Here is an 18,052-nt window from a genome sequence, read left to right on the forward strand (position 1 = left end):
ACCGTATGCCTTCATTGACGCATCCGAGAAGCAGTGAATCTCGATCTGCATGGCTTGAGGAATGATCACACAACGATCTATGCGGATATCGTTGAGGATCGGTAGTTGGACGTGAAATCTTCTCCGTCGAAGGTATCTTTTTTTTTTTTTTTCCTTTGGTTTGTTTTTTTCGTCGATCTTGTTTTCCGTGCTGAGCACCAATGCTACCGACGTGCCAGGAAGGCAGCTCCCACACCTGGACCCTACCTATCGACCCATCAACTCATGAACCGGGGACCAACGGCTTTACTTCCCATCCGAAGGAAGGCGTGATCAGAGATGTTATGCCTCAGAACATCCCGGCGGCGCCGACTGGGATTGAACCCAGGCCTGCTGGGGTGAGAGGTAATCACGCTTACCACTACACCACCGGCACCGTTATCGAAGGTATCGGCTTATCCCAATATAACCTCTTACCTCTTCATCCTCCATCATCAAACTAAAACCGGAAAACATCGGGATTAGGGAGCCAGGTTAGTCCTAACGCCTTGACGGCAGGGTGTGGCTCGAGATTGATTCCTTCGGATGCACAGATCGCAAGATTCTCTTCGGGAATTCCGTGCAAGACTTCTGCACAGTTGGATGCCCATTTTCTGAGCCAAAAACCACCGCTGCTCGTCATTCCGTCTAGCTGAACCTACAGCTTCTTGGCCTCCTCCAGAGTATCGGTAATCGCAGCAACTGCCAATGGATATCGATCGCCTTCTTCCATTGCCAACTGGTTGAGTGTGCGAGTTGCTAGGAACGGAGCAGGTTTCGTTCCGTAAGTAACAGTGTTGAACTCGTAAATGCCTACCTCATCCGATGATGATGGACGCCAGAAGATGGATTTGAGTGGTCGATCTATGGAAATAACGAAGATCTGGCGGAACATTTTTTCCACGTCGACTACAAACATGATTTGCTTCGTGCAGCAACGGAGGATGATGGATCGAAGATCTTGCTGTATTACCGGCCCTACCAGCAGTGCATCGTTCAACGGCAATCCGGTAGACGTTTTACAAGATGCGTCGAACACCACCTGGCCTCCTTCACCACCGGATGATGTGTTCTCCTTCGACCTTCCGCATGTGACCTAATTGCACATACTCTTCCATAAATGCAACATACTGTTCCCGTAGGTTAGCGTCTTTGGATAGTCTACGCTCGGTACCTTGAAAACGTCGGAATGCGATCTCCATAGATTCGCCCAACCGAGAAATTTTGTTTTCGTCCTTGGGTAGGGAAACAGTAAAGCAGCCGTCCGCTTCACGCTGCACAGTGCTCGCAAACATTGCTTCACAGCGGGATTCAACTGTTGTTGTTGGTTGACTCAACCTCCTCTATGGACCAAAACCGGGATAGTAGTTCCCCCAAACGATCCGTTGTTGCCATGTTTCAATTGATTTGCATACTATGGTTACCTCCGGCATATCATCCACAGACTACCATGCCGAAGACTGAATTGTGTAACGCTGGAAGTCGCTCTCCAAGCGAAATTTTCCTACCCGAGTCGAAGAAGACGAAGAATGCTTCTATTCCCAGGACGAGATCCCACCTTGATTCCTTCTGGAAGTGTCCAACCGGATGTGTTGATGGTGGTAGTCGGTAGGTTCACTGTAACCTTCGGTAGAACTTACAGATTACCTTGGTAGCTGCCTGACCAATGCCAATAACCAAAATATCCACCCTTCGGCGAGTAATCTTCAGACGCCGACTGAGACGCTCTGAGATATAATTGCTCTCCGATCCAGAGTCTAGCAGAGCTCGAGCTGGAATCCGATTGCCGTCATCATCCTGAACTACGACAACCGCTGCAGCCAGCAAAAGCTTGGATGAGCATTGGTGGGCTGTACCTGCCACCAAGCTGTCAGTAGCTGCCACATTAACTGCTTGAGGAGTGGAAGAGGATGCTAATTGTTTCAAGGATTGATTGGATTCCGAAGCTTCCTTTGATACGTTACTGCCCTTGATTGAGGTCTTGGAGTTGGAGTCCCCATCAAGTTTAAAACAGACCAACGTGTGGTGTTCTAAAATGATTGAATCGGTGTGATTTTGGACTCTAAACTCAAGCTCGCCGATGGCTTCCATGACCCTCTATGACTAAAATCACTGTACTGCGCCCTAGTTCGCTCCATTTTGGAATCCGCTGTATTGGTTTGGTGTCCATATAGTGTATGGTCGATCCGTGGCCGTTCTAACTTGTCGCCATATGAACATTTCTCATAGCTGCTAGGTATCGAGACACTGGAGAAACCTTAGGTCTAATCAGCAAGCGGTGTTCATCGCTAAGGTCCTAACCAACGAGGTTGATGCTCCTGATATTCTTGCGGATATAAACGTCTATGTGCCTGAACGCTCCCTTCGTCGATGTAATCTGCTGTAATCCATAATTACGAAATATTACACGCCAAGATGCAAGTTTTAACTGCTGTGGCACTTTGTAAGAGCCCCGTTTTCTTGTCCGGGTACAGACCTCAAGTGGTGGTCCTGTCTCAGCGAGAGTTGCCCATTAGATAATAGTGCACTAATTACTGGATATTATCGAACACTCCGCTATCCTTGTCCAACTAAAAGGCATCAAATACATTCTCATTCAAGTCCATGTCTCTCTTTCACAGCAACGGACGTCACCGGTGACCCCCTCCGGTTTCACCTTGACCGTTATGCAACGCACCCCGTCGTAGACGAACTTGAAAGATGCTTTGCAAATGACGTCCAATTAAACTTTGGCTCCCGTGTGTCAGCCTCTTCTAGCCATTTCAGATTGTCCCGGAACGAACCTGACACAAGGGTGATTGTTATCTTGTTCACGAAACACGGTACGCACGGTTGATTGGATATGCTAAATGGCCATTTTGATTAAAACTAATGGTGTGGTGTTCATGCAACAAGACACTTGATGGTGGCCAGAAGTGTGGCATAGAATGCAATTACCGATCAAAAGGTGTTCTGTGACTGTAGGATAATTAATGCGTTATCCTTCCAGTTGACGACGAGCAATGCGAACGGAAGGCAAATGACAATGAAGCTGCTGCCTATCTTAACAGTAGAAGTCGAAATACTGCCATGTACCATGCACCTTCATAATGGTAAACAACCCAGTTTCGGTAGATTTATCGGAGAACTAATTATGGAACACAAATAGGGGAAAGAACTAGTTTGTGTGGAGCACCATGTTCCAGCCACCATCGATAGCACAACTTTGGCACTAATCGCTGATTAAACATTATGGCATAAATCTCATCCACAGCAACACCGGGGCCGCCGCTACCTGTCCCTATAACCTGCATCAACACCGGCAGGAGAGCTGATGTGATAAAGCTCTATATTTTTCACGCTTCGTCGATAAATTTCCACCACAACTCTGATAATGCCAGCATATCCCTCTCGTGCTGTTGTTTATCGCCCATCGTCTACCCCCATGGGATCTAACCCAAGTAGTAATGGAGAAAAAGAAACGAGGCCCCTTCTTCTCGCTCCCCGTCCACCATAAATTGGCTTTGATAAATTGTTATTATGATTATACACATACACTCTTTGTCTACACGGTGAAAAATTATGATGCAAATAAACATTCTGTTTGCCCCATTTTTCGGCTGATAGGTACTCTCCGCGGGATATCGCCTCTTGATGAAAAATCCATTTCACCCGGCTATGAATCACAAGAACTTATCGTTTGGTTCTCAGCAGCAGCAGGGAGCAGCAGGGAGCAAGAGGCCATAACCTCCACAGATTAATGTACTCTCACCCGGGGAGCGATAATGATGAACCACTTGGAAAGCTTGCGTGTGTAGATATCGCCCTACTGGGGAGTACCTGGTAGCCGTCTTATGGATCCTGCAAGAGAACTGGTTGGGGGGATGGGAAGTTGTTTTTCTCAACCTTCGTGTCATGTTTGTTCGATGTGTGGATATTTGATTTATCGCGTGTGTATAACTTTTCCTAAATGGAATATCGCCTTCTGCCGCGTATTATACCATGGAGTAACATTTGGATGATGTTTCTTGAATCGAGCAGTCGGAAGCGTTTCCAGATGATGTTCGAATCAGAAACGTAAAGGTAGATTTAAGGATTATAATAATTACGCCGTATTACAAGACAAAAATACCTTTCAAGCGACCTAAAAGCATGGCCCACTTAGTAATGGATTTGAATTAACGGATTTGAAAACGGTTTTCACTCAAGTGCATACTTATATTTTAATAATAAAAAAAGTTACTGGTTGTATCCAAGACACGACCGTTGATTTGACGTAGGATTACGAAAGGTAGTTTTGATGTCACAGCAAAAGTCTAGTATATATTAAATTGATTTCTTAACTCATTATCAGAGAAAAAGTTCGATAGAATGAAATTCGTAAGCAATTTGAGAGTTCTGTTTGTGAGGTGCTCTGTCGATGTCTATGTAGTACAAGCCAATCCTGGGCGGTATGTCTTGGATACAAGCTCTTACTCTTTAGTTAACTCTTTTATCAGTCATTTGTAGTCCTGAACCGATGGTTTGGAAGTGTGGAAACCGGTTTAGAACAAATAAAATAAATATTAGAGAAAACACATCAATCACAGAATCTGAGCATACCGGATGGTACGTTTTTGCTTTTGACGTAGGACTACGTATGTGATTTCTATATGAGAGCACACTTTGTGAAAACCAAAATTGGAACCTGTAACAAAAATATGAAAGATTTTGAGCGTTAATTACTCAGCTGGACCAATTTCAAAATTTTTATCACCAATTGATCAGAAAAATTCCTACGCATCTGTTAAATTTAAGACTTTGTCATTTTTCAAAATGTCACTATTGAAAATTGCACGAATGTGCAACTGTTGCTATGATAGTTAAAATTATCACCGATTGCCTGCGAAAAGCGATTTCCCTAACAAAGATTTCAAAGTTGAATTCCATCCGGTCTCACCAAACGGTGAGAAGAATGCTGGAAGAATGCAGTAGAGCGTCAATCCGGACCTCTACGGTAGCGATCATTACCCGGCTCAGGTGCAACTCTTTGCCGCCGCTATACTGGCAGTGACGCGGAGACCTCGGTTGCGCTATGACGAAGCCGATTGGAAGAGTTACGGTGCAACCTTCCAGTCGCTCCTTCAACAACGTAACCCTGACAGCATCGAGAGTCTCACTGAAGCAATAAACGCAGCTGCGTCAGCAACCATCCCGAAAATCAGCAGCATTCCGGGGCGTAAAGCCCTCAGATGGTGGAACGAGGAAACGAAGAAGGCAGTTAAGGCCCGGCGAAAAGCCCTTCGACGAGTCAAACGGCTTCCCATAGATGATCCGGATATGGAAAACGCACTCTGTATCTATCGAGAACGGCACAACCAGTGTCGCCAATTGGTCCGAGATGCCAAACGATGCAGTTGGACGGACTTCCTCTAAAGCTTAAATGCCTCACAGTGTTCGGCGGAGCTCTGGGGTAAGGTCAACGCCCTCAGTGACAAGCGCCGTACGGCCACACTGCATATACAGGTAGACGGCGCTGCAGTCTCCGACTCCGGAATCGTTGCAGATAAGCTTGGTGACTATTTCGCTGACCTCTCTGCGATTTCCAAGTACGAGGCGACCTTTCAACGGCTAGCAAACCCATCGAATTCGTCCGTAAGCAGTTTTCGAGTTTCTCCGGACAGGAACAACCTGAGGATCAACCACGATTTCACCTGGCAGGAGCTTCAGTTCGCGCTTAGTAGAAGCAACGGGAAATCAGCCGGCCCAGACGAGATCGGCTACCCGCTGCTCAAGAACCTGCCTATCCCGGGTAAAGTAAAAATGCTGGAACTCTTCAACCAGCTTGGGCAGACAGACTCGTATCCAGAGCATTGGAGGGAGAGCTTGATTGTGCCCATCCCCAAAGCAAACGAGCCGACACGGGACGTGGCGAAGCTCCGACCCATTGCGTTCACCTGCTGCATGGCAAAGGTGTTCGAGCGGATGGTCAACCGACGACTGAAGCAGTTTCTCGAGTCTGGCGGCTTTCTAGACCATTGCCAACACGCATTCCGGCAAGGCCACGGTACATCCACGTATTTTGCGACGCTAGGAGCGCTCCTCAAGGATGCTAAGGATAATCGTCTCCATACGGAGTTGGTTTCCCTGGACATTGCGAAAACTTTCAACCCTACATGGATGCCCGCGGTACTGAAGCAACTCGTCAGCTGGGGCCTTAGCGGCCATATCATCCATTTCGTCTAAAATTTTCTGACTGGCAGATCCTTCCGAGTCTCGGTAGATTATACCAAATCCCGCACTTTCTGCGAGGAAACCGGCGTTCCCCAAGGTTCAGTGATCGCTGTCACTTTGTTCCTGGTAGCCATGAACAGTGTTGCCCGGGTTATCGTAGACAGTCGACTGATGTATGGACTGGAGCTGACCTGCATCGCAACCGAAAAGCAATACAAATACTCGCTCCGGTGTACAATAGCTACACGCACATCAGCTCCGGTCTCCTACCCTCGACGCCAGCCGATGCCAGCTGTGTCGAAGCCGGCACTCTTCCTTTCCGGTACCGCATCTATTAGCCATTACCAACAAAGCCGCTGCATTTTCAGCAAATACCGCCGGAAACGACAGAATCTGCCTCCTCAGCGAGGGGGATAGAGTTCTCCGTACAATCACCAACGCAGAGCTCCCCCCAGTGGCCAAGATTCACTGGTACGGAGATAAGAGTTGGCAATCTCCCGCACCAAACATCGACAGCCAGATAAAGGAGAAGTTCAGAGCCGGCGACAATTCCGTAGCCCTTAGGAGATCGGTAGCAGAGCTGACCGGATTGTACCCAAACTACATGCATCGTTACACGGACGGGTCAAGATCTATTTAGAGCTGGAGTCGGAATGGGAATAGCTGGTGACATTTCCCCAACGAGTAGAAGTCTGTTAAAACAATGTTTGGTGTTCTCGGCAGAAGACGCGGCTATTCTTCATGCCGTCACGGTTCCTGCGGATCGCCCAATCCTGATCCTGTCGGACTCACACGGTCTGCCTGCCAGCGTACGACACGCTAGCAGACGTGCCCTCAACTCAAGCAGCTGTACTCCGCTTTTTGAAGTCGGCGAAGCTATACTGCAGGATTTAACACCATCGATGCTTTCAGCCGTCCGGACATACCCGCTGGACGGGGCCCCCAAAGACCTCCTACAGTGGACCTATGTTTTGTTATTGGTTTTATTTTTGTTAATTTTATATTTTGTTCTTCTATTTTTGTAACCTTTTAGTCTGTCTTTTTCGTAAGCTGTTTACTGTGTTATTGTACTAGCTGTCTATATGTTTAGCTAAGTAGATAATAAAAGGTTGAATTAGCATGATACTCAAGCAATGTAGCTTTCTAAGGCTTCCCACCCTTTACGGAGATAAACTAGCCTACGGCTAAAAGTCTCTTAAATAAAGAAAAAAAAAGAACAAACAAACGGTGTTTATTCAATCTCCAGTTCAAGACAAAAGGCTCCCCCCAAGCAGCTAGCTATCAAGGTTGGCCTCAACCATTGATCGGATTCAGTTCCAATTACCGTGTGTGGTGGTCAAGGTCATCAATCCGGTCACCCGACGGTAATGTTGGTTTGCGTGAGCGTGCCTTGAATTCCTAAAAATCATCGAGTGAAGTCATTGTTTACAAAACCTGTTACGCCTAATTCTAGCTCTATCTAGATATGTTTATAAGCGGCGCCGATAGTGTAGGGGCAAGCGTGATTACCTCTCACCCTAGCAGGGTTCTATCCCAATCGGCGCCGCCGGGATGTTCTGAGACATAACATCTCTGATCACACCTAGGGAAGTAAAGTCTTTGGTTCCCGGTTCATGAGTTGATAGCTCGATAGGTAGGGTCCAGATGTGGAAGCTGTCTCCCTGACGTCAGTAGCTTTGCTGCACGGAACACAAAACAAAGGAAAAAGAAACAAATAGATATGTTTAAATCTAACATACCATGTACTTTAGGGCAACATTGGGGTACAATTTCAAAAACCAAAGTTGGTCGCGGCATGAAAGTGGTCTGATTTCGATCTAGTGTTGACGGATTTTAATTCTTAATACGCCAATCGATAGGATTTTTTTCTACAAATCTGTTAAAATTAAGACTATCATTTTTCAAAATGTCACTATTGAAAATTGCACGAAAGTACAACTGTTGCTATAATAATTAAAATAATCACCGATTGCCTGCAAAAAGCGATTTCCCTAACACAGATTTCAAAGTTGAATTCACACTCAGCTAGTCTCACCAAACAGTGTTTATTCAATAACCTCGTGGTGAGTGGTGGTGTTCTTCAGTTAACAACGAAAGGTTGCCCGCAAGCATCGATGTGCAGCCCACATGACCATATATAGAAAGAAGCCTCAGAGCTATTGATCGGAATAAGTAGCTCTTCGTGAGTCACTATGGGCCATCTATGTCAAGCGCGTCATTCTAAAGAATATAAACAGAGAGAACCCCGCTCAAATTCCTATTCATGCACAAAACATAAGCAGTTAAGTTCCTTAGTGCAAATAATTTAAGGATAGAAGATCATATTTGAAGTAAAAAAATTGTTCTACGCATATGATCAAATCTCAAAGATTACCGAGTTATTGAACTTTTTCTGTTTTGGGCTATGCTTGCTATAAATGGGTTCTAATTCGTAAACTCTGCCATTTAGCACAAAACTCTTGCCTGCATTGGACAAGTGTGGCGATCAAGTGTGCTATGCGCGCTGCAAATAGACGTCAACAGCAACGCACGGTGGGGTTGTATTCGTGTTTTACCCAACCGTTAATTAACAACCCAACATGATGTGTTTAGTACGAAATTGCGACAAAACTAAACAAGATAGAAGATTGGTGTTAAATAGAGAGTTTTAGAGCGCATTGAGAGGCATCTTTTGGTTAGGCAAAACAATACACTTTATTACGTATTTTTTAAAATAATAAAAGAAAACCCAAAGGAAAACACAAGTTTTTGATTAGTTTATCCCTAAAATGTGTCTAAATGCAGCTTACTTAAAGTAGAAATGATACTATTAAGTAGGAAATATGCCAAGCTGTCTTATGAAGCCAAGAGTTTTGTACTAAATGGCATAGTTTTTGAGTTTGTGCCAATTTATGGCAAGTATAGACCAAAACAGAAAAATTTCAATAACTCAGTAATCTTTGAGATTTGATCATATGCGTAGAACAATTTTTTTACTTCAAATATGATCTTCTATCCTTAAATTATTTGCACTAAGGAACCGAACACCCTGTGTATAAAAATGAATTTCTGTCTGTCTGGCCCTTATAGACTCGGAAACTACTGAAGTTTCTGCATAACTCGAGAACTAATCAAGCAAATGGAACTAAATTTGGCATGTGCAGGTCAGCCCCTTAGATAAGAGGGGGGGGGGGGGGCTACGTACATGCTTTTCTTAATTTGGCGCATAAACTCAAGCTAATATTGAATCCCGAGCAAGGCCGGGCACACTCAGCTAGTACCATATATTGTTAAGGCAACATTGGCAGTGCAATTTCAGACTCCAAAGTCGGTCGCGACTTGAAAGTGGTTGGATTTTGATCCAGAGAGGATGGATTTTAATTCTGAATACGCAAATCGATAGGAAATGTGCAAGTGTTGCTGATTATTAAATGGTCACCGATTGCCTGCGAAAAGCACTTTCCCTAACACAGATTTCAAAATTGAGTTTCATGCGGTCTCAACGAACGCTGTTCATTCAATCACCGCATGTGGTGAGTTGTGGTGTTCTCCAGTACACAATGAAAGGCTACCCGAAGGAGCTACCTATCAAGGCTGCCCTCAACCGCTGATCGGATTCAGTTGCTCGTCGTGAGCCGCTGTGGGCCATCTATGCCGAACGCGTCACCCTCGTTTCAAACAACGTACAGCTCGTCAGCCTCATCCGTGTTGAACACCCTAATGGCTCAGCATTACTCAACCATCAAGACAAAATGATTCTTTTCAGGACCACCCTAAATTTAGTTGTTTAAGAGTTAATTTTCATTGAACGTTCGCTCGCCTTGCTGCCTGCCACATCACTCCCAAAGCTCTTTGATAATGAACCCAGCAACCAAACGTTTGTGGTCAAGTGCGTCAAGTATTGCAGTGGTACATAAAAATTCTCACAATGAACGTATACCACATACTTACTTACCAATCAGGCTAAGGCCTTGTTGTCCTCTGCTGTCCGAAGAAGTCGTCTCCACTCTACTCGATCCATGACCACAGTTCGCCAGCCTGCGAAGGGTCCGTAGATCACCTTCTACTTGGTCGATCCACCTTGCCCGTTGCGCGCCTCTTCTTCTTGTTCCTGTTGGGTCGCTTTCTAGAACCATTTTCACTGGGTCGTCGTGCGGCATTCTTACGACGTGCCCAGCCCACCGTAGTCGCCCAATTTTGCAATGTGGACAATGGATGGTTCTCCCAGCAGCTGGTGTAATTCGTGGTTCATTCGCCTCCTCTACGTTCCGTCATTCATCTGCACTCCACCGTAGATGGTACGCAACACCTTCCGTTCGAAAACTCCAAGGCACGTTGGTCCTCCACGAGTATAGTCCAGGTCTCGTGGCCGTAGAGGACCACCGGTCTAATCAGCGTCTTGTAGATAGTCAACTTCGTACGGCGGCGAATTTTATTCGACCGGAGCGTCCTCCAGAGTCCAAAGTAGGCACGATTCCTTGCCATAATGCGTCTTTGAATTTCTCTGCTGGTATCATTTTCGGCGGTCACCAGCAGAGCTGAAAATTCTCTGGGGAGAATCACCTGGGTGCAAGAGATATCATTCTGTGGGGTGAATCTCTGCTTGTCTCCTCGGAGTTTTTTCCTGGCACCACTGGAGAGATTTTGAGACACAGCACGAGAGAGTGAGAATGTTGACAGTTCACTGTTTGTCTGTTTATACACTCACTTCCGTGAGAAAGATGGCAGCGCAAATGCGTTATTGTTTCTCGAAAGATTCCGGCAGAGCTTGACGAGAGTGAAAACATCAATAAAATGGCTGAAAAACGTATACAAAGGCAAGGGAGTAGCCAGGTTTCGAGCTAGGGAGGGGAGAAAAAAATGTGGCCGAATGCCATTTTACCGAAAGCCTTTAGTGCGGTTTGAGGACGGTACCGAAAAGGTGGTTGTGAATGTTGTGTTGCAGGGAAAATGGAAAAACATTAAAAGTGGTGTTGCTAGATCACTGCTCCTCTCTCCATTTTCGCTGCAACTGCTGACGGCATTCCAAGTGCCTTCCTCTCGACACATTTCATCGACGACATTCTCCACGTTAGGGACGGGCATATCCCTTCACAAAACTGCCTCGAACCTTGGACAGTCGAAGACCACATGCTCCGGCGTTTCATCCACGTTGCCACACTCCAAACAGAGGGGTGACACTGCGTGTCCGAACCAATGCAGATACTTCCTGAAGCAGCCGCGGCCAGACAACAACTGCGTTAGGTGGAAGTTGACGTCTCCGTGTTTTTTGTTCACCCAGGTCGAGAAAAATCTGTATTAGTCTACGTGGTTAGGTTAGGTTATCTTTATTAGCGAGACTTTCAGCCAGAGGCTGGTTCATCTCTTTATTAGTCTACGTGTCCATCTACCGTTCTCTGCCGTGTTCCACTCCTGTTTCCACTTAGCCAACGACTCCGCTCTCAGAACTTTCCGTACTCTTCCAGCTTCCCTCCGCCTGTAGCACTCGCTGTGTTCCGCTTTGAGGCTATGGCATGCCCCCGACGGTGATATCTTCCCGCTGTACTGCTTTACATTTACTGTCCAATAGAACTTCCGTTATATGCTGGACTATCTGCAGCTTCGCTCCTTGCATCCAGTTACCAATCATGTCGATCGCCTCGGTTGCCAGCACTTCCACCTCTTCCAGCGTCTCGCCTCTTACCGTCAAGACGATGTCGTCCGCAAAGCCAACGATCGCAACTCCTTTGGGCAGCTTCAGCGTTAGCACGCCGTTGTACTACCCGGTCCAGAGCGTTGGACCAAGGATGGAGCCTTGTGGAATTCCCGCTCTGATCCTAATCGATCTCTGTCCCATGTCTGTCTGTCGACTAAACTGAAGCAAATTTCAATAATGGTGCGCTGATGCACTTCCCGTATTCGCATTTCCAAAATGTATACACCAAATTTTAAAATAATTGACTACTGTACTTTTCTGTTTTTTTTTTAAATGCGTAAGATAGAGATAGAGATAGAAATAGAGATAAAAGAGTAAGAAGCCAGTTGTCTCCTTTTCCTCATAGCAACAAACTAACAACCAAAGTCTTCACCGGGGTGATTCTCAACGGTGAAGCAAACGAACTCTCTACGGTGCTCCCTAGTGATCACTCATACGCTCCGGTGTGTTGGACTGGTGGAGGTGCGAGGTCAGAAACTGTATTTGTTTGTAAAGTGGGAGAAGCAGTAGAAACTGAAAACAAAATAAAGATCTGATGTGCATCTCGTGCATGTGCCGGGCCGTCATCGCAAGTGCGAGGTGTCTTTTCAACTCATCACCCTGCTTACACTGGAGAGAATGGCATCCCTGGTCACCAGTGAGCCCAAATACACGAACTCATCGACCACCTCCTTTTCGTCACCGTTAATCTGAACTCGGGGTGGGAGGCTAACATTGTCTTCCTAGAACCTCTTCCTTTCATATATTTGGTCATCGATGCGTTGATGGCAAGTCCAATCCGCCTAGCTTCAGCCTTCAGTTTGATGTACGTTTCCGCCATCACTTCAAAGTTCCGTGCCATAATGTCAATGTCATCGGCAAAGCCAAGCAGCTGGATGGACTTCCTGAAGATCGTGCCACTCGTGTCTATCCCAGCTCTTCTGATCACACCTTCTAACGCGATGTTGAACAGCAGACACGAAAGTCCATCACCTTGCCGTAACCCCCTTCGAGATTCAAAGGGACTCGAGAGTGTCCCCGATACTCGAACAACGCACATCACTCGATCCATCGTCGCCTTGACCAATCGCGTCAGTTTATCCGGAAGTCCGTACTCGTGCATAATCTGCCATAGCTGATCTCGATCGATTGTGTCGTATGCGGATTTGAAATCGATGAACAAATGATGGCACGTTGTATTCGCGGCATTTCTGCAGAACCTGCCGAATCGCGAAAATTTGGTGTGTGGTAGCGCGGGCACCCATGAATCCCGCCTGGTATTGCTCCACGAACTCTCTTGCAAATGATGACAGGTGGCGGCATAGAATTTGGGAGAGTACCTTATAGGCGGCGCTCAGCAGTGTGATCGCGCGGTAGTTGCAGCAATCCAACTTGTCGCCCTTTTTGTAGATTGGGCATACGACACCTTCCATCCACTCTTCCGGTAATGTCTCCTCCTTACAAATCTTGGAAATTACCCAGTGCAGCGCTCTAGCCAGTGCTTCACCACCGTATTTTAATAGCTCACTTGGTAGTTGATCTACACCAGTTGCTTTGTTGTCCTTTAGCCGACCGATCTCCTCCTCAGCTTCTTGAAGATCAGGGGCCGTTAGCCTGTCGTCTTCTGCGCGTTCTCCAAGGTCTGTTGCCGTGCCACCTTCGTTTTCGGCTGCTTCACCGTTGAGGTGCTCGTCATAGCACTGCTTCCACCTCTCAATCACCTCACACTCGTTCGTGAGAAGGTTACCGTATACCACATGACCATGTCAAATAACCAGAAACACTTCGTAAGGTTTTCTCCAGGACGCTAGGAAAAGCAAAAACAAAATCTCGAATTTATATGATTTATCGCAAATATCTCGCGATTGGAAAAAAAATTAGCAAGAAATTCCTCCAATAAATTTTCGCTTTTTATTATCTATTGAATAAACCAAAAGTTGTGTGCACGAAAATGCGTATTTTTGACATCGGAAAACGAGGCGTTTCCGTGATGGGAAAAGTGGTTTCCCTAACACAGTCGCCGAATATTGATTCCAAGCACTGAGCATGCCAGACCGTACCTATGTTTATGCCTTTCGTTGCAAATTGAGAGCCCCTCCTATTAAGAGAATTATGCAAAAAAAATCTGGCCGAATTTTCTTAATAAAAGAGCCTTAAAATTTGCATCAAAAACTACAAGGGACAACCCTATGGGGCTGTACGCAATGGTTACGTAGGACTACGTGGTCTTATACATATATAGATGTAAGATTTTAACATATGGTAAATGACCTAAAAATACTCTTTATCAAATATATAGTGGTCCTGAAAAGAACTGTTTTGTCGTGATGGTTGAGTAATGCTGAGCCAATAGGGTGTTCAACACGGATGCGGCTGGCGAGCTGTTGTTGGGAACGAGGGTGACGCGCTTGGCCCACGCGATGGTCCACAGCGACTCACGAAGATGGATCCCGATCAGTAGCAACTGCTACTGCTGATGACCGACCGGACACCCACCACACACGGTGATTGAATAAGCACCGTTCAGGGAGACTGGATCGGATTCGATTTTGAAATCTGTGTTAGGGAATGCGCTGTTTGCAGGCAATCGGTGATCATTTTGATCACTATTGCAATAGTTGGACATTTGTGTAATTTTCAGTAGTGACCTATTGAAAATTAATAAAGTGTTCAATTTAGCAGATTAGTAGCTTAATTTCTTGTCAATTGGCTTGTTTAGAATTGCAATGCATCCGCTATTGACAGAGTTATATGTGGTCATAACCTGACCTTTTTTCGTAATGCGGTCAATTTTGGTTTTTTGAAATTTCTCCCCTAATATTTTTACGTAATCTACGGAAAAAAAAAAAACTTCTGGAGTAAATCTGGAAAAACCTCACAGATTGTGTCGGAAGATGCTTTCGGAGGAAATCATAAATTGAAGTATTCAAGTTATCAAGTTATGGAGGATATCGAGTAACGGAGATAAATTTTGAACATTTGTTCGGGGAGAGTGCTCAATGTATCCTGGATTTCCAACGAGTTGGGGTCAGGGCTGTCATCTGATCACTCAATGCGCGCAATGTACAGAATTTCTGAAATAAACAAAGTGATAATCAAGCAAACACAAAGTTTGCTTGTCTTTCACCCTGCGCAAGTGTAAAGCAGCGGAGAAGAGAAGACAAACACACACCCAGAAATAACGAAAGCTCAATGTGTAGCCATCGCTTTGACGGCTCCGACGCAAAGAGCGCCACTCAGTGTAGGGTTGCAAAGGGGAAAACCTGGGGGGGGGATGTGCTGTCAAATCAGCCTACTGATCATCTTGTATGAAACTGGTTCCAAACGTAAACAAACGCTGTAGGTTTCTTATGGCTTGTTTACGTTTGGAACCAGTTATGCGAGGTAGGCGACGATTGTTCGTATTTGACAGCCACCTCCCCCCCTTGGGGAAAACCCAGCAGAAAGACTTTTTGTATTATATTCGCTCCCTGCGCCACACGGAGTGAACCGCTATTGTGTGGATCGCTTTTTCACAGATTAGTTGGAAAAGAGTGTGCCATGTAAATGGGAGAACCACACACTCTTTGTCGAGTGTTGTGAGATGCATGCACAGAGTTGCTTTGCTAACGCTCTGAGGTGCTTTCCAGCTCTGGTTGGGGTAAATATCAATTTGATATGTGTTACAACTTGGGAACCTAGAATTGCGTAAAATTATGTATGTAGCTTTTGTAGGATTTGATATTAGCTACAACTTTTTTTCAAAAACTCAAAACTGTATCTCTTATGCATGACGAACGAGAGTGGGTAGAACTGGAGGTGGGTTCTGTTTGCTCTGGTTCATCATGTTTGAGCGATACAGATTTGAAATATTAATAAAAGTTATAGCTGATATCAAAACCTACAAAAGCTTCATACATCATTTTACAGAATTCTATTGACGAAACAAGTTAGAGGAAAATTAATGTAAACGAATACACGAAATGAATGTAAATGACTTTCCATGCCTGGTCCCAAGGCTCGTTTAAGAACCGCCCGGCTAGCTGCGCCAGTAGTCTAATCGCCATTTTTCCAAACTGCTAGAACGAAAGGATTCCCATAAAGTGCAATTTGTATCGGCAGAATTTCTTTCAGATGAATAGATTTAAAAATTAAAGACATCTTCGTTCCGAAACCCTCCGCTCAGCTACTATTTATTCAAGACACTTTAAAGCGCTTAGAGCGGACAAATATCCCACTTGAATGGAGCACCCTCCTCAAACAAAAACACACTCGCACGAGCGCAAGAGCTGTCAGGGTCAATAAATTGCTTACTAGCAGAAAATTTCTGAAAGGAAAACGTTCGCTGCTCCAATTCAAGCTCGGCGATGATAAACCGTAGGACATCGGGACAGCACATTTCCCGACAGTCAGTGCAAAGGGACACCCTCAACAAGCTTCCATTCTTCCATGTCTGTTGCAGCAGCACTCACTGCAGGAGCTAATACATATTTTCGGAACGTTCACTTCGCAAACATATTCCCCTTCACAAAACCCCTCTTGACAGCTCCACACAAATATGGGTTATGATGATCGTCGTAGGTGGATGGCTAAATTGTCAAACGCTCCCCACATGTGCGGAAAACTGCGGCCAAAGAAGCGATAAAATGACAAAACAAAGTTGCTGCCGGTCCTTTCCCCTCGGCGTGTATTAATCTTCTGTTTTTGAAATGGAAGAGAGCTACGAAAAACTGGTCGTGTGATATGGAAAGAATTTCCCGAACGGACAGATCCTGCAAAACCGGGGGCACAGAGGAGATATACAAACATTGTAACTTTTAAACAATGAACGACGATGGAGAAGAACGTCCAGAGCGTCGGCAAAAGGAAAGCTGAACTGCCGGGAAGCTGCCTCCGGGGGCCTAGGGCAGACTGGGATCCACTCGAACCGTGACGCAGTTTTCTTCATTCGATTGGAACCTCCAAAACTTCCCGGGACCGTAATTCATAAAATTGTTATTTCAGCAGAGTTGGGATGGAAATTTTGCATTTTTGCTCCCCGCCCAGAAACAAAAGCGATAACGGCATGAACGGAAAGAGAGCTCATATCGCCCATGGTGATTTTGGGGCTGGCGAGTGGCACACGACCATGACCGGTCGTAATTCCTGGGGCCGAGTTTGCTGATGCTGACTGTACTTGCTGGTATTGGATGTTAAATTCATTAAAATGTTTGCCCTGCACTACGATGCGGAAATTGAAAAAGTTGGTTCAGGATACGTCTGCAACAATGCAGCAAAGTACCTGCAATTTGTTGGAAGGAAGTTTAACAGAAACAAAAGTTTCGAAAATTTGAGCTTTGGGGATCCCCTAACCAATGCTTAATTGGGGGGGGGGGGGGGGGTGAGAATCTGGACGTTCGTCCGTATTTACCAGGCTGCGAGGCGACGACGTGATGGAGCGAAGAAGAGATAACTCGAGACCCATCGGATCGTCTTCACTCTAAGCTATATCGTTGACTGCGTGATGCGAATTCAGACTATACAAATATTTATGCAAAACGACGAGCATATATCAACTTTATGTCAAGCTGCAGACTGCTACCGTTTAACGACCATGTCAGCTTTGTTTACCACTTGAGTAAATCCAAACAAACTTACTCAGCAGTTTGTTCCGGTCATCATTCAGAAAACATTGTTGCTAAATCATACATGAAATTATGCTGGATGATCCTGTAGCTCACAGTGGCATCTACGAAATTTTAGGTAAGGAAATGAGTTCATTTTCGGCTGGCACCCAGCTCAAAACTGGTATGAAATTTCAGAAATTGTGATTGAGAAATCGACAAAACCCACGGTCGGCCATCCATCACAGCCGCTTGAAGCCCGACAAGTCCCCCGGGAGAAATAAACCAACTATATGCTCTGGAAAAAGCTCACGACGAGTGAGAAAGGAGACCTCTGGGGAAAGAGTTGGGCGTGTATTTGATTGTGATTAGTGTCCGTGTGCCTACCAACCAGCCAACAGAACCACATCGAGTGTGTACACGGGTTGTAACTGTGTCGCATCCGGAATGATAATGTGAGCCAAAAACAGGTGCCTGACACGCGTGCCGAATATTTATGGCCAATGGTTCGAAGGTTGGCATTAATCACCGCACCCTGTGACGACGACGACGACGACCACGACGGATGTCCGCCCAGGGATAAGCAAGCCGTTTCCGTATGGTTCAT

The 18,052-nt window shown here is 45.6% G+C and overlaps 2 protein-coding genes across 2 annotated transcripts in view; both read left to right on the forward strand.

Moving 5' to 3' along the window:
• The window catches only part of LOC135698968 (latrophilin-like protein LAT-2), a 260,484-nt gene that overhangs the window by 62,760 nt on the left and 179,672 nt on the right, over positions 1-18,052 (forward strand). The gene's annotated exons all lie outside the window — the stretch shown is intronic.
• On the forward strand, positions 936-6,222 carry LOC135698931 (uncharacterized). The gene is made up of 3 exons (XM_065219083.1): positions 936-1,109; positions 5,017-5,370; positions 5,431-6,222. The coding sequence occupies exons 1-3, from the start codon at positions 936-938 to the stop codon at positions 6,220-6,222; spliced, it is 1,320 nt and encodes a 439-aa protein (XP_065075155.1).

This window comes from Ochlerotatus camptorhynchus, unplaced genomic scaffold (genome assembly GCF_037179485.1).
Source record: "Ochlerotatus camptorhynchus isolate MF236.1 unplaced genomic scaffold, CSIRO-AGI_Acam_v1.1 ptg000099l, whole genome shotgun sequence".
NCBI lineage: Eukaryota > Metazoa > Arthropoda > Insecta > Diptera > Culicidae > Ochlerotatus > Ochlerotatus camptorhynchus.

Coding starts and splice junctions, on each gene's coding strand:
- LOC135698931 (XM_065219083.1), top strand. CDS start 936: ATGATTTGCTTCGTGCAGCAACGGAGGATGATGGATCGAAGATCTTGC. Junction 1,110..5,016: donor TCTCCTTCGACCTTCCGCAT/GTGACCTAATTG, acceptor TACCCGGCTCAG/GTGCAACTCTTTGCCGCCGC. Junction 5,371..5,430: donor ACAACCAGTGTCGCCAATTG/GTCCGAGATGCC, acceptor AATGCCTCACAG/TGTTCGGCGGAGCTCTGGGG.